We start from the raw sequence: 26188 nt of genomic DNA, 5'->3' as shown, positions 1-26188 counted from the left end.
AATTTGAAGTTCTAATGGCACTGACAGAGAGACGTGGCCGTGTGTCTGCCGAGAAAGGGCTAGTCGTTTTAGGGGACGTCGAGCAAGCAGTTCCCAGTGAAGGCCTGAAAAAAGATTTTTAGAGATCTAAAATAAGCTTCTGACCAAAGATGATTGCTCATCCTGATCAGTGCTCCTCAGCTCAGATGTCCAAAAGCTGTCTTTTCATATCTCTTCACAGCCAACCTTTCAATGCATATCAAGCAGTGGCTAAAAAGATAAATGCACCTGAGATTTGATTTTTTAATTTATACATGATATAAGAGGAACAGTAGTGGCAGCTTTTCAGCCAATTAAGTACTCCAGTACTCAACTTATGGTTTCATCTAAAATTAACAGTGCTTGAAGAAGTGTTTTCAGGTCACATATGTCAAATCTACAAAGCACGCATATTGAGGCCTAAGAAAAATAACTAGTGAAATAGCTTGAATAAGTATAATATTAATAATCAGAAACAAATTGCATTTATGTTCAGGACCTGGGCAAACAATAAAGATAGCATTCAAACTAAGCGGGAGAAAACTAGACGAGACGAGATTTATAATAATAAAATCATATAAATAAAGTTTAAAAATAGGGGTAAGGAATTGTGTGAAAACAATTTTGCAAGAACTGTGTGGAAATTCTCTTACAGAGTCAACCAACCTTGACTGCCAGCAGTCATGAAATGCTCTCTCTCTCCGGATTGGCTAGAAATTCTTCACTCTCTGCTCTGATTAGTTGGCTCTGTCCCATTAGGCGGGACGTCAGGCTGCCCGCAAAACCATCCTCTTTGCCCCCCTCCGAGAAGAAATAACAGTGCTGGAGGACGCTGGAGCAAAGCAGTAACGCATCATCAAGACCAAGAGTGGGAGCGGGATGCAGACCGACTGAGGTAGGACGGCTTTTTACTTCGACGCGTTGTCCTACACGCGGTTTCAACTTCTTCATCTAACTGCAGTCTTGAGATTCGACTTTGGGTGGATTTCTTTCGCGTTTGTATTGCCGACTTCCAGGTCAAAACATCTCTTGGACTAATGTCCGAGCAGCCTCCCTGGGTAGAGGGGGTCCTGCTTTGGTCTCTGCCTCAGCCCGTCGCAGTTTTCCCCGCCAGGGTGCTCGCTGATGCGGACACTTTGGGACACATACTGACACCGGTGCTGGAAATGCGTCAGGTTTGGACAAGGATGGGAATGCAGAGGTCCGAGTCACACATCAAACTTTGAACACACATAAAATCTGTGTACGTGCAAATAGCTATAGTCTAGTGTTGCATGTGTTTATTTATTCGATGAGGAATTTGCCTTTCTGACATTTCTCTGGAATGTTTGTGTTTAACACAATAATAACAAATTCTGCCTAAAGAATATTTGATTTTACAACAATTAGCCCATAAAAGTGTAATCTCATTTCAGCTATCCATAATTTTGAAAAATGTGTTGAGTGTAGTAAGCAGACCTCCAGGGAATGTGCATGTTTGTTTTTTTGTTTTTGTTTTTTTAATATTTACAATTTACAATTTGAGGAGTCTCACAAAATTGTGCCTCAGCGGCTTAATGTGCTGCCTTTTTATTTGTCCTCCTTTCAGTAGTAACCTAATTGCTATTCATTTAAATGTCAGATTGCCATCCGTGCCGCCAGCTCGATAGAATAATGAGAATAAAAGTTCAAAGTGAAGTGTGAGCTCTCTGGAGGAGCTGTAGCTCTTCTTGTACCATTACTGGGACATGTTAGATCGTTATCTGGATTAAATGCTTATTTTGCCTCCCAATCAAGCTCATGATGGGTTCTGTTCCATGACCATCTGTGTGTAACATCATGTGGCTGACTGCCTGTGTGCCTGTAAGTGCCTTTGTGTTTATTTTGCTGCACTTTAAGTCTGTCTGTCTTTCTGTGTCGTGCTACAAGTAGCTGCTTTCACTAATCCCATTTTTGCAAAGAGGAATTAGTGTGGTGAGTTTGAAGCCCTAATCCCTGATTTACCTGTGTTGCATCTTTGGATCGTTGGTCTCACCGATCCTGACCAGGCTCGGTGCATGTAGTTGTGTCTCCCTGCTGTGGCAGGTCCGTGTGTGACTCTATTGACATTTATTTAATACGCATTGAAGACATAATTTTGCGTTTATATATCGTTGCACTCAACCTGTAAAGTTGCTTACAGTTACTGTACTGACTGCCTGTTCAGGGGTAAACAAAAGCATTCAAAAGAAAACAGAGCTGTAAAAGATGCCAAAAGGATTTGTGGGACCTGTAGTTTTCCGAGGTTTTACACACTGTGTTGACATCCAGGTGTACAAAGGCAATTCTGCAAATATTAAAGCATTCAGTACCTCCTCATCTTGTCTGCAGCTACTACCATTATTATATTAGTACAGAACACCACACACTGGTCATATGCAGAGCATTGCACTGTATGAGACATGTTGTTACATGCATGGCTGTTGCAGAAATCTTTAGCAGTGCTTGTGCCACTTGGCGTTAACTTTCACGCTCTCTCTGCATTTGCAATGGTTTGATGAAGAGACTTGCAAATGTTTCTTATTGTTTCTTCCAAATGGTCCCTCCTGGACCAGAACATGGAATATTTCAAACAACCCAAACTAATCACAGCAGCAGCAGCAGCAGCGTGCGATATGTACATTTGCATGTAATGCGGAGGCCTGCGTAGGATCACTGACTTCACTGAGGGTATATTGCAAAGGTTCAAGTGTCATGCTATGGAGAAAAACCTGGCCTTTTACAGTTTAGGGAGATCCAGTGATGCTTTGAATTTAGCACATAATGCTAATGAACAAGGTTTAATTGCTGTGCAATTAGCCTGAACAAGTGTAGTAACAGGTTAGTCTGTTACCTGGTCAAAGAACATTGATTGCAATAGCTTTGTTTAAGGTGTAGCAATGATGAATTTTTGAGGAGTAATACGAGTCAACCTACCTTTGTTTGTAATGAAACCAGTGTGTAGAGAAGAAAAGTGCTTAATGAATGATTCTATTTTTATTTTTTTTAATAAATGAGGGTGTCTAAACCCAGTCTGACTGGCACAGAAACAAATCATTCTGATGGACTGATAATCATCAACCAATAAGATAATTATTAAGTACAGATGTTAATGTTTATTTGCCATTGTTTTTGTAGCGTGTATCCTCCTCCATTCATCCTTGGAAGTGGCCTTTGTTTCTCTAAATCCAACATTGGAGGTTTTATAATGATGTTGCCAACTTTCCACCCACACATTCCTCTAACACTATTTAATACAATGACCTAATTTGAATAATTTATTTCCCTGCAATAAGCTCTGTTTTTCTTCACCTATGAAGTTGTTTGAATAAATTGTAAACCTACACATGGCAAAAAGACGGCTAAAAGGTGGCTTAAAACAACACTATTATAATGGGGCTGATAAATGAAAACAACTCATAACTAGAATAGCACAGGATTAACAGTCAATGGGAAAGGATAAAAAAAGAATGAAAGCAAATCCCATTAAAGAACAACATAATTTAGCTTCCCCATTTTTGTTTTCCAAAAACAATTTGCCTTCCTCATTGTCCACCCCCACACTTCCATTTCCCACAGAAATATACTGCGTAAAGTCTCAAAATAATTTTATAAATGAACAATTTTGAATCAATTTTCTCTTCTCAAGCAAAATATTTTAAAGGCTGAAAGGTTCTGGACAGGATTTGCAACATTCCTTTAACAGGTGACGCCGGCAGAGGTGTTCTGAAAGCAGAAAGGCTGCTTTGATCCCGTCTCCTTTGCTCCACATCAAAGCACCTGAAGCCTTTATCAGCAGGAGGTCACCTACAATGTGTGAAGGCACAAATGGACTTTAGTCACACACCCAGGGGCTAAGTAATCTGTGTATTTTTGTGGGGAATAGCAATTTGGTGTTGGACCTTGTGTATTCAAGTCATTAAAGAGCCCATTCACGAATCCTAGATTAATGAAAATTATTAAATGTTTTTCAAGAAACCCCCCAGATTGCCTCTGTGAACAGGAAAGAACTGTTTGGTAATTAAAACATGCAAAATGCAGCGAGGTGCCCCTGACTGTGTCTTTATGGTTCGTCCTGTGTCACAAAACGCAATTAAATTTTGAATCATTTTTCGTGCACACACACACACACACACACACACACACACACACACACACACACACACACACACACACACACTGCCCTTAATCACTCGGATCCTCCCACACACATCCTGTAATTACTTTCTGTACTCACATTTTAAAAGGGTGCCAAAGCAGCCTCATGCACTTTATTATTACCTTTTGATTAACAAGATTTCTCACCCTCAGCACCAAGAGCAGTGTATGTATTAAATAAAAATGAGGGATAAATTTGCCACACTCCACCTGCTGCTCAGTTATGGTGCTGCTGAAATGAACTGAATCAAACATTTGCTGCTGTGATCCCAAAAATGGGCAGATATTAATCATGCAAAAGGCACACAGGCTTTTTTTTTTTTAAAGTTCTTGCGAGATGGAAAAATGATTGCCCTCAGTGGTGGGTGGCGATTAGCTCAACTCAAGCTGCGAGGCCAAGGATTACATTTTACCAGCGGCTTTTAGGCAGTAATTGACTGTTTTATAACTACAGCTGCGTGTTAGAGGAATGTGCCTGGACTCCAGTGTCAGATGGTGACTTGATTTCTCCAGGGAGCAGCGGATCAAACTGTTTTTTTTTTAATTGCAGTGGTAAAAAGAGTCCTGGAGAAGTTGTGATGAATTTGATGCTCTCATCATGCAGCTTTAACAGTAATGCTGTTAACTTGATGTATTAAAAAATTCATTATATAATATGACCTTTCTAGTGAAGTAGGAATTTGGATACACAATAACCGTCTGTGGACTGAAGACTAAAGCTGCCACCATAGAACTTTGTAAAGTCCTTTGAATGATTATTTTAAATTCCTATAGATGGATGGTTGATTTAAGGATTTGGAACCTGTAAATATTTAAATAGAAAATAAATACGAGTTTGTCAAGTAATTTAACAGAAATAAAAGCCCCAGTGATTAAGACTGAACAATTAAATATTAAAAGCATTTTGAGCTTTCAGGAAGTTCATGGTATCAATAATAGTTCCCAGTGTGGCTAGCTCCAACCCTCCATGGCAACCGGAGCTAATGGGTATTTGTTCTAGTTGATGTTGCCATTGCCGGAAGTGTATTAGGAGTGTCCCAGAAGTGGCTCTGCCTCACAGAGAACACACAGTGGCTTTATTTTGGTTGCAGGCTGCATCTGTCCAAAGATGGTAAATCAGACCAGGCCACAACTAGTTATGTCAGCCACATGCTGACTACTGTGTCAATTATAAAAAGCTAATTATACTCAGCCAATATGGAAGGCAAAGACTAATTAACAAATGTTCGTGTTGTCAGCGGTGACCCACTGTGGTGAGATATCCTCAGGGTGTATAATAGAGGGATTCTGGGATATCTTTCTATCGTCTGGCTTTAGAAAACCTTCAAACTTGCACTAATCGATCACACAAAGCAGGTTATCAATGTGACAAAGGGTGGAATTTCCACGAGTACAGAAAGGGTTTTCAGCAAATGAGAAATCCACCGGCAGCAGTCGGTGCGGCGGAACAGATGACTGTTCGATATTAGACACCGACAATAAACTCATTACAGACAAGTCAGACGCGTAATCCAGCTTAGGCCTGCTGAGAGGTAACTGCTCCACACAGGAGGCACAATGGGCAAGAGTCACAGACTGATGCTCCACTGGCATTACTTTTTAAAAATGAAATGGAAATTCTTAAAATTGGGTTGTGCTAGCTTAGTTTGTAGGGACTGGCTGACTTGGTCGGGAGGCAGGAGGGTTCCCGGTGTTCTGGTAGCAGAGGGAGGGGCCAGGACACCTTCAGAGCACCGTCAAGGTACCCTTGAGCAAAGTACCGATCCCTGGGATGCTCACATAGGGCTTTGCAGTGAGCTGAGCACTCATTCAAGAATGTCGCCTGCCTTCGCCCATACGCAGCTGGGATAGGCTCCATCATCCATCAAAAGAACTCACTCCTGCATGCGAGACAGTTGCAGCGGCTACAGATCTACTGGTGTTCTGTTGGTTTACCAACTGTTTCGAGAATGGTTCTCAGGTTCTTCGTAGCTCTCAGAGCTGCTGTATTAATCTGATGCACTGTGTGATTTGTGAAGTCATGGAGTAAATTAGCCGTCAGCCTGCCTGCAGTACATGGTCTCCCTGGAACTGTGTCTCCTCATTTAAACTGGCACTGAAGTCCCGGCGTTGCTCACATTTTCAGGGCTTGTATGAATATGAATATGAATATGCAGTGTGGCGCTCATATCAGTCTGCCAAACAGTTTCAATTGTTGCATCATCCCCGCTTATCCTCTGAGCTTATTGGGACCCCATTACATTTTGGTTCAGTTTGGGTCATTTTGCAGAGTAGTTAAAATCTAGGTTTTACATGTTATGTTATTATATTATTATGATAATGATTATTATTATCTGTTACTGGCACATTCCAAAACTCAGCCTCTTGAGTAACAAAGGCTTCTCTTCACTTGGGTGGCAGCAGTTTCCATAGAAAATCTGCTGAGATTGATCATTGTGTGCCTCTGAGCAGAGGGCCGGCCTTGAAGGCGACAGTGTATCAGCACCTGACACAAAGCAAAGGCAAAGCCTGCCTGGGATTGATATTCCTCAAAGTCCAACGACAGTTCTCGAAGTGGAGCCTTGGTGGTGGATGCAGGAAAATGCAGTCCCTCAGTACAGGATGTGCCGTTGAGCGTATTCCCAATACTCTGTGATATAAACCTGCACATCCGTTGCTGCGGTGGCTCTTGCAGCCGAGCTTTTAGTTAAACACAAGTCACAGGGGCACAGACAGACAAAGAAATGGAAGCTAACTCGTGCGTTTGATTATCCCCGCTAGTATTTCTCCTGCACATTTTATTCTTTCTTCTTCCACACCAGTGGAGAGAGCTCGTGGGAAATGATGTTTTTGTTTCTATAATGATGACACTCCTGGATTTTCTTTATGAAAGCAATGTTGGGTGATAAGGGAGATGAGTTTTACCCTCAAAGAGGGAGAAATCTGTCTGCCTTATGAGAAGGCAGAATTTGAAAAGCAACAGAAGTGAACTGCCATTGGACTGGGAATAACACAGGTCCTCTCCTCTGGTGCTGCGGGACAGACAGCAGGTAGTGCAACTCAGTTTGAGCAGTTCTTAGACAGTCGTAGTTAGAATGAGGGAGCAAGCCCATTTGAACAGAGGGGATTGTTTTATGGCCTGAATTTGGCTCTGTTTTTGTTTCAGGGGTGAGATTGAGATGCAGCGCTGAAAGAATTCAGGGTATATTTGCCAAGATTGTGTGAAAGTCCTCAAGATGGAAGGAAGTGTCTTCTTTTTTTGCTTTTAACCTAAGAGATCTCAGCCATCTAGCATAAACAGGGTCATTTTTCAAAGTAGTAGAACTGCCTGTCCACTGCCTGGAATAATAAAAAAAGAAGGTTATATAGACCAGGCTTTTACTGTTGACAGGAGAAAAAAACCTTAAATGACCAGAGGAGAGCCCATTAACATGTTCAGCACACTTCGGTGTGTAAGTCGAAGGCCATTGGGAAAGTGATGCTAAAAGCTGTTTGTCGGGAGGACAGAAAATGAAACAGCGGATGTTAAAAGATGACTCCACTGTCATCTTTAACAAGGTTTCTCTGCAGGGAGAATGTTGTTCCAGAAATGATTAAACAGTACAGGTATGCCATGAGCCACGTTGTTAACAACCCAAACACCTATGATTCTGCAGGACTGAAGACAGGAAAAAAGTGAGAAAACTGGCAAAGCTGGGAGGACGGAAGCGCTGTTGGACACACGCAGGGCTCCGAAGAGCTCCGAAACATTTCCAAGCTATACTGCCAAAACACATCGACTGACTCAAACCTGTAATGATGATAATAATGTTGTGAGTCTTTCAGCTTGTGTCTGTTTGATCAGACATCAGCGGGTGGGGATTCACAAAATTACTGTTTGCTGAACATTTGCTACGATAAGTCAATATTTGTATTTTTGACTCTCGGTTGGGCTGTTTGCGTTCCCCACTCAGTGTTCTAAGGGCTACATGTTGATGTCGCTCTGTTTTAGGGAGCATGACAGCATACCAGTAAGACACAAACAACTATACAAAATGGAAATGTTGCACTGTCATCAAACTAACACTAGCAAAACACCAAACAAACAACCCCCAAGTGATTTAGCGTTTGGATAAAGTAGAGACTCAGAGCCGATGTGTTGAACATAATTTATAGCTTGCTTCATTCCTCTTCTGGAGATTAATAGCACTAATATTCTTCCCTTAGTATTCTCTGGAGCCAGCTATGGTGTATTAATCTTGGGTTACCCTAAAGTAAGAAGCCAAAAGGAACGTGAGCGATTTTTAAAAATTGTGTTGTTTTCCCACACCTTTACTTGTGTGTGTTTCCGATCATCATCATGCATTTCCACATCTGTCTCTAGGTCGAAGGAAGCGGTGGAATTTATTGGAACGAAGAGCCTCAGAGATGTACTAAATAATCATGAGTTGATCATTGTGAATTTTATGAAAGCTAAAAAAAAGCAGCAGGTGGCTATAAGTGTCTGCGGTAGTGTCACAGATCATTTCAAAGTCTGCAAGCATCCACCAACACATAGGTCCATGGAAAGGTGTGTGCATAGTTTCTGCTGCACCACAGCTTTCCCTCACTCCTTGACCTGCCTTTTTCATGGGTGTTTTTAAGGCCAAGGAGAACGAGGGCATGGGGGCTGTTTGATTGAAAATTGATTTTTGGCAGAAGGGGAACGCCATGCCGTGTATGGTTTCCCTGTAGACGATATTATGTGAATGGAGACTGATCTTAGAGTATCATGTTAATGGTCTTTTTCTATGTGTGGAAAATGAGATCTGCAGGAGATACTAAATTTAATAGCACCCATTTCCTAAATGAAGGAAATGCTTCAGCTGGTGGGTCCACATCCCTGCAGGTCATCAAGTCGTCTCCCTGATATCGCCAGCATGAAAGAAATACAGGAAGGCAGCTTTGGTAATCTCTGCATTTTATCTTTAGGAGGTGGCAGATTGTATTCTGGCTTGACAGGGAGAATAAATCAAAATGGAACAGACTATAATACCAAGTAATACAAGGCAGCTCTGGGGTGTATTTTATAAAACTGTTTACAATGAGACTTTAGAAACTGACAAAGAGTGAATGCATCAATGTTTGATAGGTGGGCTCTCTTACTAATGGTGTCTGACGAGGACAGGTTGAATGTTAATGCTTAATCACTGTGTCACTAAGCACTAAGGCCCGAGCCATTCCACAGCTTCTTCCTTTGTATTCCAAATGAATAGGCTTTAGGTAATTGCCTTTTAGAACTTTTAGAAGTTTGCAATTTTTTTTTTTCTGGAAAGATTGTCCTTAAGAACCTCAAATTTTTAAGAATATTATTTACTCCCTGTAAATCGCATCAAACCTGGTCCAGTAAAGTAAAAAAAAAATCACTATAACTGAAAAAACAAACCAAAAACACGGTGCAGCAGTTTTAAATTCAGCACATTTTTTTCCACCTCAGATTGACACTTATTACCAATTTCACGGTTTAGATCCAGCTAAAGACATTGCCGGGCAGAGGACAGAAACCTTTCTTTCGAAGATGGTGAGGTCAGGGCAGAGCAGCGAGCCGAGAAAGACCTCTCACAAATTTGTGTGACATTTTAGGGACTGCAGTAGTTCTGGAGGTCCGAGTTAATTATTTGGATGTCTGTAGTTTATAATCCTTCTCTTGAGGCATGTGTGTCAGTGTTTAGGGGTCTTCATGCAGGCCAAGCTGAAGAAGAAGCTACTCTCCTCAATGGAGGTGAGAATTGTGGAGTTTGTACGAGGCATATCCAGTGTTTCCACAAGCCCCCCATTAACAGGGGAAAATAGAGTTTCTATATTTACTGCTTACATTGTTGGAGAAAAGATCATGTTTTTATTTGCTGTCTGGCGGACGGCCCTTAGTTTTGTCTGAAAAGTCAGTAGTGTTGTCAATAAACTGCACTCATGAGGGAGGAAAATGGAGTATAGTAAAACAATAGAGTCCAAAACAATAAGTCCAGTGTCAGTTTTAGTAAAAGACAGTATCATTTTTTACAAGGTTGCATTTCTTTTTAAATGTAGGACAACTGTTCTGTGTGGTTGTGAAATATTCCACTTATGTTCTCGGACATTAATCAGCTTTGGCTTAAGAGGAGTTTATTGTTAAAGCACTTTTCTGCACTGAAAGCAGTGGTTTTTCCACCGGAGGGAACCTCTAACGTTAGAAACCCAGGTGAGTGTTAAAATGGTATCGCCAACATTTTCAAACATTGCTTCCTTATTTTTTCCTATTTCCACAGCTTCAGCTGAACTCTGAATTACAGCATCACTGCCGCAACATGATTACTATGATCCTTCCACATCAACAACGACTCTAGTTTAATTTCAGTCAGCTCCAACTGATTGTGATGGTTGTCGCTGCAGAAATGTAATAAGACTTTCACACCACGAGGTAATTCTCCTGCCTTATGCCACATCTGTAAGAGGTCAGAGAAATGTCAGCCCATTTCTTTGTTTAAACCAGGTTCATTTGTACAAATGGCCCCTTTCAAGAGCTACGGCTGCCTTTTCATTCTTGTTTTTGGCTTGGTTAGTAAACCTCCTGAGACAAACCTGCCAATTCTCACAGAGGAGCAGGATGAATACACGTGGAAGAGGCCAAGACCCAACGCATGCGACAGTCACAGCCAACAGCACTGGAAGGACCAAAACACATTTATGAATGCCATGTCAGCTGCCTATCCTCTGTTTGAGATATCATCCATCATCATCCATCATTCCATCATCCATCCGTGCATCCATTCATCCAGCCATCCATCCATCCTTTAGGCAGAGACAGTGGATGGGAGCCTGCGGCAGGTTGTGCTGAGACAAGCAAACTTGTAGGTTGTGTTTGATTTTAAGGCTTCACGCACACATGGTGCTCAGGTGCCAGATTGAAAAAGGAAGACGGTGTGCCCACCGAACACATCCCGCTGTACACATCATTTTCAGTGATGTGTACAGTCTAAAGCAACCCAGTCACCGTCTGAGATGGTGGTTTTAGCAATGCTGAGGCCTGGTGACATTGAAGGTAGTCAGATACTTTTATGATATCCCAACAACACCGGTGTTAATTGCCACTTGCTCCTGGAAGTGCAGGAATATAGCCCTCCTCTCATAGGAACACTAGTTGACTTTTAATTTGCAAATAAAACAGTTTCATCAAGTTGAACAAAAACCAACAACTGATACATCCTGTTTTGCTTATTTAATAGCAAGATGAGTACTTACATGCATGAACTCATGCAATACGGGTTTTTTTTTCCAAAAAGATTTATTAGCAACATTTCTTATTTAGCAATTTGTTCTTATTTCTTCTATATTAATGTCTTTTAAATTTTTGAATTCAAACAGGCACCTCCAATTAATCCTGTAATTTTCAGATGAATCTTCATAAATGGATGCACCATATGCTGTGGTTTGATTGCACCGCGTCTCCTGCGGATCTTCACTCTTTGGTTCTCAGGAGAAATCCAGTTTTATCTGTTCCTGTCATTGGGCACAGATGCACAGTGAATCTGCCAAGTCAGGAAAAAAAAATGGAAATGTTTATTTTCAAATACAAAGGATGCCTCAGATTCACTGGACAGCAAAGAAATGAAGCAGAAAATGCCCCCGCAGGTCCATTAAAAACCCCTCGCATCCGTGTCATCCACAAACATTGATTCCTTACTTGCTGGTGCCTTGCTCCTGGTTCTGGTGGTGGATCAGATCACCTCTACAGCTTTTATGATTTCAGAGAATCGTGAAGGCTTGATATTTGCTGAATGACAGGTAGTTGTGCTCCTTTTTCTTTTGGCTTTTTTCAGTCTTTTTTATTGTACTGTCAAAGATGAAATGATTCATATTTGCTGGTGCACCAAGTCCTTCCTTGTATGTAGAGCCAGGTACAAAAAATCCATTCAATCATTATGGATGTATGCATGCCAGATTAAGGTTTAAACAAATCCTTAAATAGTTTATTTGTTTGTTGCAATGACACCCCAGTCCTGTCGGGGCACTGTAGGGACTGAGATACTGGACTGATAACGTTTACCTTTTTTGGGGGAAAAAATTATATATTTTTAAGTCCACTGATGATACGCTTGAATTTATTACACTATATTTTGACATTTTTCTACAATACCGTCAAGATATAGTGTAATAAATTCAGTCTGCCATCCGTCATCCGCACATTTTATACAGTCAGAATCAAAGTATATTGCTTGTATATGAGCTGATGTCAAATTTAATCAGGACCCAAAGACTGAATTAAATTGAAGTGTGAGATTTTTGATCATACCAAGATGCCATTTGTGTGGCATTTTGTAAAAGCCTGCAGTCATGAAATGGCATCCAGGGGTCGTACCTTCACTGACCTTTCAAAATATTTTATGTCAGCAGCATTTAGGAACAGCTGATGGCGTGGCGTATGATTTTTTTTTATTTTTTTATTTTTTTGCTGTGTGTCTTTTGGGTCAACGCAGGCCAAAAGGCAGGATTATGATAATTTGCCTCATCTATTTGCACACCACTTAGCAATCTGAAGCTCCCAGCCAAAATAGCTGAGTGGGTACGTATATTATTACTGCGCGTAGACTTTTGACTTAAAGCACAGGAACAAATGAAAACTGACAAAGCGCAAGCAGCTGCTTTAGATTTATTGACTGAAACTTCCCCTGCTTTTGTAGGTTTGAGTCCCAGAGTTTGCGCTCAAACACACCAAACAAATCTAAAGGCACACATGTAGCAGGCGGTGTGTTTGCCACGTCTTCCCCCAGCTTTCTTTCCATTCATCATCTGCCTGCACTGTGCCTACTGGAGTGAATACGTCGCCTCACACATTTCAAAGGGTCCGCGCTTTTTTCAGAGGACATGAGTCACGCTGTCATTGAAGGCATCGTGGAGAGAAAGGACAGTATTGATTTCATTTCAAAATAGTTTGGATTATTGTCATTTTTCTGATGTGCTGTCTTTCACTCTCATCACAGTCCCATCTGGTGTGTGAGAGTGAATATGCCTCACAATGCCCTTGGGAAATGTAATATTACCGCATGTTGTACAAAGAAAACAAGGGAAACAAACCTCATATCTGATGTTGATATTCTAGCTGTGACCAGTTGTTAGTCATGGTCACTTTATATATAAAGAAGGAAACCATTGTTTGTGAGCAGGTTATTCAAACACTCCTCCATATTGTTGTATAGATCTCATGCTTCCTGTGGATGGACTGAAGCGCTGATGGCACACATGTCGTCTTTCTGTGTTAAAGGTATCAGAAATATCTGACTGTTTTTGACACATCTTTCCCTTCTCACTGCTTTTCCTTTGCTCCTGGGGGTTGGTGTATCCAGAGCGTACATGCACATCAGTATCAGATCATGCGAGTATGTGCAGGACCATGTAGGAATTACTGTAGTGTTAATGGAACAACCACATTGATATAACCATTGCGCTTTTATGAAAAAGTTTGGATTCTATTAAGCAATATAGCTTAAATAATCCTTTGGTATACATTAAAGAATGATGTGGTCTTTCATTGCATTTCTCTCCTCATGGCACTTAAAGAGTGTTAGGACAGTGTTTGTCTAAAGCCATTTACTTTCAATCGTGTCTTAGTAATCCTGTTCCTGTTCCATCCCATCATCTATGCATTCCTTGTCATAGTTCTGCAGGCTCTCTCCTGCCTCCTGCCAGTCGCGATGGAGTTGCATCTTCACTATATCAGGATGTATGATAAATAAATCCAGCGGTTCCAAAAATCTGCAATTTTACATGCTTTTATAGTGACACTGGACAGGAACTTGATGGAAGGCTGGTTTGCTGCTCCTTCGATCCATGCTGTATCTGAACCCCACATCCTGAATGCATATTTCAGGACAGAGCTTCAGAACACAGAGAGAATAGGTGGTGAATATAAGAGCTGTAGTTTCAGTGGGAGTATTGCAGTAGTGTGTGGGTTCATATCATGGTGAAAACCACCTTTCTCCACCTGACTGACTCCAATGCAACACCTCGTAGGTGTGGCGGCCACAACAGTGTGCTTTGTAAGAAATGTGGTGATCCTTTTCTTGCTGCTGATGCTGCAGATAGCAAAGGTCGTGGTGAACGAGAAGGTCACGCTTGGCCATTCACATTAACTCTGCGCACGGACTCTTTGGAGTGCAGTAATGGTATTTAGAGATGAACAGCTCCCTGTAATGGATGCATACTTACTTCCTGTGAAGGGATCAGTGCTTGGTTTCATAAATTCACACATGTTGGCCGCTATCCCTGCTGATGAGAACCTCCTTAGGAGCGTGTTTGGGAAAACTAGCATCCACTATTAGTGACATCAAGTGATCAGTGGTCCGACCATCCCAGTCCAAAGAAAAGCACTGGTTGCCTTGGCATTGATTCGCTTGACATTGTAGTTTTATTATTATTTATTGTTACTATACCACGCTCCAACACTATCAGGGTCTGACTTCATTGTTTTGTTACAGTTTGCTGAATTTCCAATATATTTACAAATGCACCAAGCCTGGGATCACTGTCCTTTGTCAGGGGGCATCTGTCTTACGAGGGTGTGGTGGGATGAAGCACTGACAGCTCCGTAATGACCAAGCCGCTGCTGATTCTCCCATGTGAGGCGGCAAGACATCCATTTTATGAATAGGACAAAGGTGCCCATTCCATTTTCCACCCGATTGGAGATGATGCAGGTCAGTTCACATTTCAGGGGCCATCTGGACAGAGAAGCATGGTTAATGTATGACGTCTTTCTATGTTTAGCATCCCGCTTGAAAGTGAAAGCACCGTGTAAATAATCGGAGGCGGCATCAATAGTGTTTCACAGGTGTCAAAAGAGAATTTTTGGCAAAAACTTTTCAAAAGGAGAGCCTTTGTCTGTACAGTGAAGTCCTACTTCTTTTTCTTGCTCTACTCATGTTGACGGAACGTCAAATCGGTTTCCTTTTTTTCACTGTCAGTGTTTGCAGAAATATAGTAAATGATCAATACATTGACCCAGGTCATCAAACATTCTATAGGCAGCTGTGCAGGTTTTGATGGTGGGTGACATAATATAACGGCACCTGCTGCCTCTTAATGAATGCACGTTTCTAGCATACAAACACTTGTAGATGCTATATTAATAAGTAATAGTAATTGATCTTCATGTTATTTCTCAAGACTCTTCCCATTTGTGTGGTTGCCAGTGGTCCGCTGCATGAGTGGTGTTCAGGTGGGCTCAGGGTCCAGGAGATCTACTGTATATCCAACTCTGCAGCACCAAGGCCTCCATATTGAATGAAACTGTTATTCCTCCAGCCTGAAAGAATATAATGAGAGGTTGCAGAAGTACAGGACAGAGCTGGAAATTAAACTGATTATGATAATAAAAGAGCAGAACATGTTGGAGACTTTCTGTGAATCCTTATACTTGCTTTAATACAGATTTAGCCAGTTTTGAGATTACATTCTATCAGGATACTCTCAAAAACTGCCCTTTGCCCTTCCTCACACGCCCTCTCCTGAAGAACAGCCAAAAGAAAACCACCACCGTAACCTCACATCCAGAGCTTTAGCCCTGACTTTGGGACGACAGCTCCCCATCATAGGAATATCATGTTTTGTCCCCAGAGATGGTAGTCAATGACGACAGTGTAGTCGGCGGCAGGCAGCAGGGAGGACACCACTGAGCGCCACATATTCCCTCTACTCTCCTGAGGCTGCTGTCAGATGAGCCTCTGCATAAAATGCCACAGAAGCATCAGCCAGCACTGGAGCGTCAGCCTGCTATTCTCCATTACAAGTGCTGAATCTGCAGGGTTTAAACTGTGAGCCCATAAGCAGAGAGGTATCGTCGTCATTGTAAACAGCCATGTTGATTATTCCAGAATAAGCCTGAATGCTTCTGAGGTTAAAAAATATAACCGTGGAAAGGAGGTAAGCATCTGGATTTTTTGCTCCGCTAAGAGTGGTGTGAGAGATAATTTCCTCTTATATATAGAGCCATTACAATTCAGAAGGTTTCATTGGGTGGCATTAATATTAACTGGTTATAGTAGGAAATCGCTGCAGTTGAGCGAATCTCTGAAGCTCCATCACCTTCCTGAACAATAGCTGAACTGAGCTGTGTAAATCTGACTAATATGCACAGGTAGGCTGCTTTTGTTCTCCATTAAAAAACACATTTCTACTGCACGCCAGCTGAGCTGTGTGACATGATAGACATGCAGTTTTAAAGTATTTTTATGTAAACTGCTTGGGTCATATTTTATTTAGGGCACCCTTGAAGATGGTATAGCAGACTCTGAATGGAAATGATATTTCATGTCTGTGCTCATCTGTAATGCAATACCTTCCTCAAGCATGTCAGGCTAATGTGAGTTCAGCAGCTCCGGCTGGCCCGAGTATCCGCTCGTCCTGTTGTTTATCTCTGGATGAACATCGCAGAAGGAACAGTGCACTGTAATAACACGACTGTTGCAGATGATCCCGTGAGAGCATTACCATATTCATGAGTTTATGCACCTTTGCAGCATAACGGCATTTTTATCCACAACAGAGAGCTTGGTCTTACTTCGCTGTGCTGACGGCAGGAACGCTTGGCTGGAAGAGCCTCGGGAGCACAGGAGCGAGGGCCGGTTTTACTTCCTAGAAATGGCAGTTAGGAGGCTACCCAAGCATCTGCTCCAGGGTAGCATCAGTAACAACTGAATGACCAGCTACATTAAACATTTTGTCCTCACTCATAAACATGCAGAGTAAAAGAAGTGAAATTACCCCAAAAAAGGAAAGATATGAGAGGAACCCTGACTTTAGCATAAGCTCCGGTTAAGAGGCTTTACCTCTTGCACGACTCGCGCAGTCTGCACGTTGGTCTAACGCGCTGCCTTTAGTCTGATGCGTCTGCCTTTGTGTGAACTCCACATCTCACATGATATGGAGAGACGTGATGAGGTGAAAGAACTTCAAATGGGTCAAAAACACACAGATCAGCCACGGCGCCATCTGTTCCTCTAATGATTACCTGGTTGCTCCCTGATGTGACACGGTTGGATGGAGAGGCTCTGCAGACAAACAGCTTTTCATTAACGCTGATGGAACAGCTGCTGGAATGTGATCTCCTAAAAAACACAATAAAATTGATTTTATAAATGAAGGAAAGTGCGTCACGTAGATCATCAATTCACTATCTTAATAATACCTTTAAAATGTCATCTGATCCCATTTTAATCTGAATGTAAGAGGATTTAATGATTTGTCGTATAAGGGCTGGAGATTTCTTGATACTAGACACTGGCTTTTATTGACATTTCATGTAATCCTTTAGAATCTTGCCCAGCCTAGTGACCCAATGCTCAGCCGGTTGTGGCAACATTATACTTGAGAGCAGAGTCATTTCTTTGCATCTGACATGCTGCACGTATGAACCTCATCACTCTTTAAAGTCTGTTTTATTAGCTCTGGCTGCTGGTGGCTGGTGCATGCTTTGATCATGAATATTAATGTTGCCGCCTTCCTAAACAAAGGAAGAGCACGGCATAAACGTCACAAGCATTTTTCAGATCAACAAACTTTCTCTATTTTTAAGGAGAGAAAAAAAAAAGTCTGACAAATCCATGACTGAGGTTTAGTTATAGGAAGCTAAAAGGGACTGGAGCCAAACACAGAGGCAGCTCCTCTTAGACCTCCCCACCGTCTCCGCTGATTTGTGCTGTCCCCGACGGCACAACCCGCCATCTAAAGGACAGAATCAGAGTTTAATGATGTAGATTATTTTATTTCAAGCTTACTTACTAGTCTTGTAAATAGCTCTGAAAACAGCTGCAACTCAAAGGTTGCCAGTTGTTGCTGACAAGAAGAAGGGAAGGTTGTTGTTTTGGCTTTGGAAACACAGGGGACACATGCATTTGATTGATTATCATGGAAGGTTATGGAATAAAGAATATTGCCACTTTATTCTTGCTCCATTAACTATGTAGCATTTAGGCTGTAGACAATAAAGAAGATAAATTGCTTGTACGGTTGTTCAGACTGCCTCAAGGCTTCCCTCTGTAATACAAGAGTTTTCATAAATTCAGATGTATCTCTTCCTCTTAGTAATAAAGCATCAGTGTTTATAAATGTATAAAAGGTGTTCTGAAAGGCTATAGTAGCTTTACTGTAACAAACCCAGTTTGTAGATGTTTAAATATGTTATTTTTGAGCGATTGAGCTAATTATCTTTAGAAATCTATTAAGACAAAAAAACCCACATTTGTTCCTTTATGTCTAAAAAGATGTGATCTATTTTTAATATTTAAGGTTAAAAAAAAAGCTCTGCCTGCCGTTTAAAAGCCGACATTTCCTCCCATGTTTATATCTTTAGCTGGACGGCAGAGTTTGAGAGAGCGGCTGGTAGCCGCTCTGCGCAGTGTTGAGACCTGCTTAATCTGGTATCCTGGCTGCTGTAATGAGGGTCTGTCACTTTCGATTACCTGAAACAAGACACAGAAACAGCCCCGACAGAACAGTGCTCAACTCAAAGAACACAGGGTTTGGAGAGAAAAAGGGTATCTGTTATCTCGGCACCAAACCGTTCGGCTGAATGTCTGTATACTGATGAAAAGACAACCGCACGCTGTCGTACCACACGTATAGGAGGCGTACGACCCGTTAAAAGCCCATCAACAGCAGCAGAGATCCATCCATTCTGTCTGAGAGAACAGAGAGAACAAATGACAGCAGAAAGAACACTGGCATCATCCCAGCAGGACTCGAGCTTGACGTTTGTCTGCAGCTCGTCTCTGAAAAACCTCCCGCTCCCGCTCTTTCATCACAGACAGCCTGCTGGTGCAGGACCGAGTCCTGTGGAAGACGCCCGGGCAGGAGTTTCCATGGCTCTGCCTCCGTTTTTGGTCCGACTTTTTCGATAGCTCTGACCAGCCAGTGAAACCTGGAGATTAACCTGGTGGTTTCAGACATGTTGATGTTTTATTTACGGACTGGGATGTGCTCTGGCTGTAAAAGTAGTTACAAAAGTTAACCTACCAACTGGGTGCCGTCAGAAAGGCCGGATCCTGGCCAGGTTGGGAATATGGGAATTGAGATTCTCCAAAGACTAATTAATTCAAGACACAAAAAGGTTGGAAAACTACAATGGTGTTGCCTAGAAACTGAAAATTGAGATTTTCTTTCATTCTTGGCTGCAATAAGATTATTTTTGGATTTAAAATGATTTGAGATTGAGAAGGACGTTCTGACAATGTCATTGAATTTACATGATTTACGTGATCGATTCGAAGTCTAAATATCATAAATTAGGACATTTTTGGAGATTTAGCTATTATATTTGTTCAGTGCTTCCGATACTGGTCACCATGGCAACTACATGCGGTTAGTTCACAGAAACCAGAAATGCACTCAGAGAGCACAGACCTCCACCAAGCTTATGATTTATGATCAAAGCCTCTTGGCTTAGGAAGATCAAAGGTCAAAGTCCCAGTGGAACCTGGACGCGTCTGTGCCTTGGCCCATCATCAGCATTTCCTGAAAATTTCATTCAAATCCATTCATAACTCTGAGTTATTTTGCTAACAGACAGACAGACGGACAAACGCCAGCTGTCACATGGAGGTAATTAGGAGGTTATGTCATGTGACAGCTGGCATTTATCTTTCTTTTGCCAAAATATCGGAAACATGAGTGGATTTTAATGACATTTTGAAAGGGGGGCCAAGACACAGATGATCAACATTTAGTGATGTTCTGGACTCTGGCCTTTGACCTTCCAAAGATCAGAATCTTGCTCCACCAGGTATGCCTCTCTCTCACTCACTCATTTTCTACCGCTTGTTCCTCCACTGAGGGTCGCGGGGGGGCTGGAGCCTATCCCAGCACAACGGGCGGAGGCAGGGTACACCCTGGACTGGACGCCAGTCAATCGCAGGGCTAACAAATATAGACAGACAACCATTCACTCTCACACCTACGGGCAATTTAGAATTTCCAATTAGCCTAATCCCCAATCATGCATGTCTTTGGACTGTGGGAGGAAGCCGGAGTACCCGGAGAGAACCCACGCAGACACAGGGAGAACATGCAAACTCCACACAGAAAGTCCCCAGGCTCAGTCCCAACCGGGGATCGAACCCGGGGCCTTCTTGCTGTGAGGCAACAGTGCTAACCACCACACCACCGTGCCACCTCCAGGTACGCCTGATATTAAAATATGGATTTAACAACAGTTTACAGCACTTTTAGACTGCATTTATTGTTGTGATACCATGATATATGAACGCACAAGATGCAAAGCGGATCGTTGGGACGCTGTAATTCATGAAAAACAAGATTAAACTGATGGTAAAAAACAGAAAACTTGGGGAAACGTAAATAAAAACCAGGAGAAAAGTGAATTAACGCAGATTTTTATCATGAACTCATCACCAAAGTCAGATTACCGTAATGAGGGTTTTGTCAACAATCTTAATAAAGCCTTCCATCCAATAAAAGCCAAGATAATCCTTTCACATTCGGAGCCCAGACTCTCCTCATAAATCAGTCAATCCAATCTTGCCATTAGCTCTGAGATTTTGTTATTGGGAAAACACTTTATAGGCCTGTCTATAGACGGTCAGGGGGCCATGAATCAAAGTATCGTTGTCGTGTGCAGAGGACAGTGTAATGGTCCTTTCAGGCTGGTCCACCAAACGGTTCCCCTGGAGCTTGGAGACACAAATGTCATCCTTTGATGAATGACTGTCTTTGCACTCTTCTCCAGACAAGTTTTTCCTCCCCCACATTATAAATCATGATAAATTGGTCTCTGTTTCAAGTATAGGCTAATCATCCCCCCTCTGTTGTGGTTCTTCTATGTTTCATGACCTGAAGCGCCAGTTAGCAGTGCAGGCATGTTCATCACATCCATTCCTGGGACCTTGTGTCCTTTTCATGGAGCCTGATTGGAATGGTAGTTCTGCAGAGATGTGCTGATCAGCCTGTGGGCTCCACCAACCTAAACTAGAACTGAATACAGACGCTGAGATGTGACAGGGATATCTGTTATTGGTGCCAGAACTTTTGGTAGAAGACAAAATGTTATGTCAAAGTCTCATCTGGACCAGACAGAGGGATGGGGAAAAAAAGCATGTATTTTACCATTTTTCAGTGGTGTCTCCTATTGCATGCGACATTTCATGACACGCGTCATCACCACTGTCGGTCTGTCCGTCTCAGATCTGTGATATCTGTGATGGACCGACGCACAGTCACATAGTCTCGTCCCCGGGAGGTTTCACTGCTGGGTGTGCGATGGTTGAACCCTTGCCGATGTTCCTCAGAGCTGCCGGCTGAGCTCACTCCTGTTCCAAATCTTTGTCTCGTGCTGAAGTCATTGAAGGCAGACATTCACCGGGAGGTGGCGTCGCACGTCGTGCACCAGTCAGTCAGTCAGTTCAAGACATTCGCTCTGAAAACAGGACGCTTCTTTAGTTTGGTTGCGTCTGGGTTGTTAAAGGGAACGAGTGTTTGCTCCTCCACATCCCCTGAGACCTCTCGGTAATTTCACGAATGGGAGCAGCTGTTTGATGTGGAGAAAATACCTGCAGTGATGCACAAGCTTTCCCCAAAGACAGGAGAGTACAAATTAAAAACAAAAATAAGCTGCTATCAAATGTATTCCCGACCCCACAGCGGTGTACCTTCAGGAACATCAGTGTGGTCGTATTTAAATCAGAGCCTGTCACTTATTTGAAAGGCGTTTCGCTGCTGCGAACAGGAAGGAGATGCACAAAAGAGCTGTTTTTCCACGGATTTCCAGCAATAATCCCGGCTACATTTGCTCAGGAGTCGGGAGAATAGAGTCAGATTTTTTTCCGGTTTCCGTGGCCAGACAGTGAGGTCACAAGGGCGAGCGGATAAACGCGCCGCTGCGTCCACGCTGGAGAGCGGTCGCATTATAACAGCCGTGCCAAATCCAATCCTCCGGGTAACAGCCGCGCAGAGGACGAACGCTGAACCAGGCAGCCGGAAATCAGCGCAGACATCTCACGTGGGGGGCAGGCTGACGGATGCAGGTTGTTGCTGTTGGGTCATGAAGAACGCTGCTGATCCCACAGCACTGCATCACTAAACAGAGCTTTGAAATCATCTTCAGAACATTTCATCTTCTGTCTCCTGGTGTTGGGCCTTAAATGTCCACTCATCTGCTCTGTAATGTTGGTGAGATAATGCAGGACTGGGATACATTCAGTTCTTAGAAATGAGCCATTTTAACTGTTATTAATATCTATATGTTGTTAATCTATCTATTGTGAAGTCAATCTACTGCAACGTTCCTTTAATAGGTGTAACCTAGAGATAATATCAAGAGCGTAACTACAGCATCAAACCATATGTTGATTACCACCGAAACCTTCAGCCTCAGAGCACTCCAGATTCGTTCTCCTGGATTTTGTTGCATTGATTTTCGCCCCAGTGGGGAGTTGTTCTCTGTCATAAAGCTCTGAAAGCCCAGCGAACGCAACCTGCCCAGCGTGAAACAGCCGAAAGAGTGTGAAGCCATCAGCGAGACGCAGCGGATCATTCAACAGGCAGAGCCTAACGTTGAACAAAATATAAATCGCTTGTTAATAAAAGGTCTTTGTATTTGGACACCTTTTCACGTATTGAACTCGCTCCGTCCTGTGTGATTCAGATAAACATTTGAAAGGTTTTTAAGGCTGCCCGGTAGAAAGAAGCCTCCTGTTTCAATGCCAGGCTCGTCCTCATGCTCACGCGGGTTTTCTCCAGAATTCTAAAAACACATGAGATTGATTCTCTCTCTAAATGTGATTTGATTCCTTTTGCACCCAATCATCCCTAAATCTTCAAACCGGTAGAGGAGAGTGCATAAAACGTGATGAGGTTTCATATTTCTTTTCCTCTGATATTCTCATCGCAGCACAGTGAGGAGAATTAGCATTATTAGTGTTCGGTTAATGGCCTAATGCATCAGTAAAATAGTAGGTTTTATGACACCACTTGTCTTGTCTGGGATGTTTGATTGGAGTAAACATTAGAATTGTTGTTTCGTCACTAAATGTGAGAACATGATTGCTTTAAAATGCTAATCAGCTTCGGTTTCATTATCATGGTGAACTTTCCCGTTGCAGCCAGTCTCAGGATGCAGCTGAATAACAACTTACAATTCTTGTAATGTGAGTGATTTCAGTGCACTTTCCAATTTTTTCCAGGTTCTTTTCAGGTTCTTAATACATCCTTTGGTGTCCAGTTCCTGTTTTCCTCAGTGTGTGATTCACTGCTGCAGATGAAATAGCTTTTTGAAATTTAGTTGTTGGGATTTTATATTTTTTTTATTATTCCATTTATGAGAATCCAAATGATGAGTTTGACTCATTAAGTTTCTCTCCGGCGTCTCTGCAGTAATGAAGGTTATTTATGAAGTAGCATGTGCTCAGGGAGCTCTTCCTCATTCCTCTGACATCTTACTTTACTTACTGAATAATTAGCGGTGTGCTGTGACTTTTACTCATGTTTGAGTGGCCATATTTCTTGAATTTGGAAGAAGCTAATGTCCTCTCGTGTGATTTATTATGCAAACTAGTTGAGGGGGACTTTGAATGGTGCATTTTGGGAGTTAATGTGCAATTTCTCTTTCTCTCTTTCAGATGTGAACGGAGAAGCGGGACTAAAAACGCTGCACATTCACTTGAAGGGCTGTGACATAATTCTTTATAGACAATTAATGCCAGACTGTGTCCATGAGCAGCTTCACGCTGCCTCTCCCGTGCACACATCACTAATGAAAGAGAAGCCTCCTGTGAGCCAGCGTCACAAAGTACATCTAAATGCAGCATAATGCCTTCAAAAGTCTCATGTTTGTACATACTGACCGTGGTCTGCTGGGCCAGCGCTCTGTGGTACTTGAGCATATCCCGCCCGACGTCCTACACGTATGTGGGCCACATGTCCATCCCCATACGCAAGACTGTGAAGCCTCACAAAAACCTCACCTTCACCAACATCCGCACCCGGACCCTTAACCCACATGCCTTCGAATACATCATCAATGAGCCCAAGAAGTGTGAAAGCATCACGCCCTTCCTGGTCATCCTCATCAGCACCACGCACAAAGAGTTTGACGCACGGCAGGCCATCCGGGAGACCTGGGGGGACGAGAGCACCTTCGCCGACGTCCACATCCTCACCGTCTTCCTGTTGGGCAGGAACACCGACGAAGTCCTCAACCAGATGGTGGACCAGGAGAGCCAGATCTTCCACGACATCGTGGTGGAGGACTTCATCGATTCCTACCACAACCTCACGCTCAAAACCTTGATGGGCATGCGCTGGGTGGCCACCTTCTGCCCCAAAGCTCAGTATGTCATGAAGACAGACAGCGACATCTTTGTTAACATGGACAATCTGATCTACAAGCTCCTGAAGCCCACCACCAAGCCCAGAAGGAGGTATTTCACGGGCTATGTTATAAACGGTGGGCCGATACGCGACATGCGCAGTAAGTGGTACATGTCGAGGGACTTGTATCCCGAGAGCAAATACCCGCCTTTCTGCTCGGGCACCGGCTACGTGTTCTCAGCCGACGTGGCCGAGCTCATCTTTAAGACGTCTCTGCACACGAGACTGTTGCACCTGGAGGACGTGTATGTGGGACTGTGTTTGCATAAGCTGGGCATCCATCCGTATCAGAACAGCGGATTTAATCATTGGAAAATGGCCTACAGTCTGTGCAGGTACCGACGGGTTATCACTGTGCACCAGATCCCCCCGGAGGAGATGCACCGCATCTGGAACGACATGTCCAGCAAGAAGCACCTGAGGTGTTAGGAGGCAACAGGGAGCGTGCTGAGGAAGAACCTTCTTATTGTTAATGGCCTTTTATCTTCTTACCAGATCACTTTAACTAATGTAAAAAAAAAAAAGAAACTTACAGAGTCGCTGCAAGTCTTCAGTCAGATGCTTTCATGGACGTCCATGTTTGTGTATTTCTGTGCGTGCATGAGGCCCGTAAGAGCACAATCTCATGCATTGTTAAAACACAGCGTCATTGACTGTTCCTGTACTCCAGCTCCAGCAGTTTTTATATCCATCATACTGTGCAGAGATGGCTTCACCCCCCTCCTTTGTTCTGGCACTTTTTCTGGCCCATTTTAAGTGACCTTGGGCGAGACACTGGATCTCTACCTGCCGCATGATGCTGACTCAGCACAGCCGCGTTCCTGCAGATGCGTGACCCCAGAGGACGGTTTCTGTCAGAGGCATCGATAAACTATTGGATTACCATGATGCATCTAGAAGATTTGGCATTTGGAGATGCAAATGTTAATCATATTTAACAACAAACCAGTTTGGCAGTGCCCGCTGCAGCGGAGCTTTCATTGACCGAGCTCGGGATTTTATCTCATTATAAAAATCATTGCACATTGTAACTGACCTCACTGTGCACTTTTCTTTCTGGAACTGGTGTTTTTATATGGTTTGTACTTTAATGCATTTGCATTTTTTTACATTCTTCTGTTACTGTTCTCCCAGTTCTCCATCACTCCCGCTGCTGCTCTGGTTCTTGGATGCTGCACACAGGTCGCTCATCACCTGTGAGCGGCCGTATGTATCTGCTTAAAGCAACTTTTCTTCTGCAGACAAATATAGTTTTTGTTGCCAAATGATCATTTTCTTGTGGGGTTTACTGTGAGGGCATCTATCCTGTGAGGGGTTGTTGCCATTGATTAAAAAAGTCCTTTATAGACCAGCCGTTGTTTATTTTGAGGTGTCGTTTGCAAGGGTTTTTGGTTTTGTTTTGTTTTGTTAACAAAGCCGTATGTGCAGTTCTTTATAGCATAAAGAACAGAGGTGAAGGTCATCACTGAAGCCTGGACAGAGAAGGACTCTGTGGAGACGTGTCTAAAGCGAAATGGCATTCCTCAACAAAGCGCCGTTCAAAGTGGGATTTTTTTTTCATTAAAAGATTAGGGAAATCATTTTAAAAAATATAAGCGAAAATATGCCCCTTCTGATGGGTTTCTCCTCTCTTTTCATTTTTTCTCTCATTTTTTGGGCAGTTTTC

General features: G+C 42.7%; 1 protein-coding gene and 2 long non-coding RNA genes across 8 annotated transcripts; 1 reads left to right on the top strand and 2 right to left on the bottom strand.

Moving 5' to 3' along the window:
• Positions 1-777: 777 nt before the first annotated feature.
• On the top strand, positions 778-25046 carry b3galt1b (UDP-Gal:betaGlcNAc beta 1,3-galactosyltransferase, polypeptide 1b). 3 transcript variants are annotated; one of them, XM_029843870.1, is made up of 2 exons: positions 778-913; positions 23772-25046. In XM_029843870.1, the coding sequence occupies exon 2, from the start codon at positions 23962-23964 to the stop codon at positions 24949-24951; it is 990 nt and encodes a 329-aa protein (XP_029699730.1). In that variant the 5' UTR covers positions 778-913; positions 23772-23961; the 3' UTR covers positions 24952-25046. The 3 variants fall into 3 exon arrangements, with proteins under 3 accessions (XP_029699730.1, XP_029699736.1, XP_029699738.1); XM_029843876.1 differs by lacking the exon at positions 778-913 and adding an exon at positions 946-1219; XM_029843878.1 differs by lacking the exon at positions 778-913 and adding an exon at positions 13359-13408.
• LOC115251485 (uncharacterized) lies at positions 15083-17231 on the bottom strand. The gene is made up of 5 exons (XR_003890040.1): positions 17153-17231; positions 16971-17054; positions 16654-16776; positions 16481-16558; positions 15083-15448 (listed from the first exon to the last, which is right to left on the bottom strand). It is a non-coding gene; the product is annotated as an uncharacterized lncRNA (long non-coding RNA).
• LOC115251480 (uncharacterized) lies at positions 18107-19266 on the bottom strand. Of its 4 annotated transcripts, none has more exons than XR_003890038.1 (5): positions 19156-19266; positions 18921-19072; positions 18755-18821; positions 18549-18602; positions 18107-18177 (listed from the first exon to the last, which is right to left on the bottom strand). It is a non-coding gene; the product is annotated as an uncharacterized lncRNA (long non-coding RNA). The 4 variants fall into 4 exon arrangements; XR_003890035.1 differs by having other exon boundaries at positions 18153-18177; positions 18702-18821; XR_003890032.1 differs by lacking the exon at positions 18107-18177 and having other exon boundaries at positions 18461-18602; positions 18702-18821.
• Positions 25047-26188: the final 1142 nt, after the last annotated feature.

The sequence above is a fragment of the Takifugu rubripes genome, chromosome 1 (genome assembly GCF_901000725.2).
Source record: "Takifugu rubripes chromosome 1, fTakRub1.2, whole genome shotgun sequence".
NCBI lineage: Eukaryota > Metazoa > Chordata > Actinopteri > Tetraodontiformes > Tetraodontidae > Takifugu > Takifugu rubripes.
The sequence above is the reverse complement of the archived record's forward strand: the minus strand, read 5'-3'. Positions and strand labels throughout refer to the sequence as shown.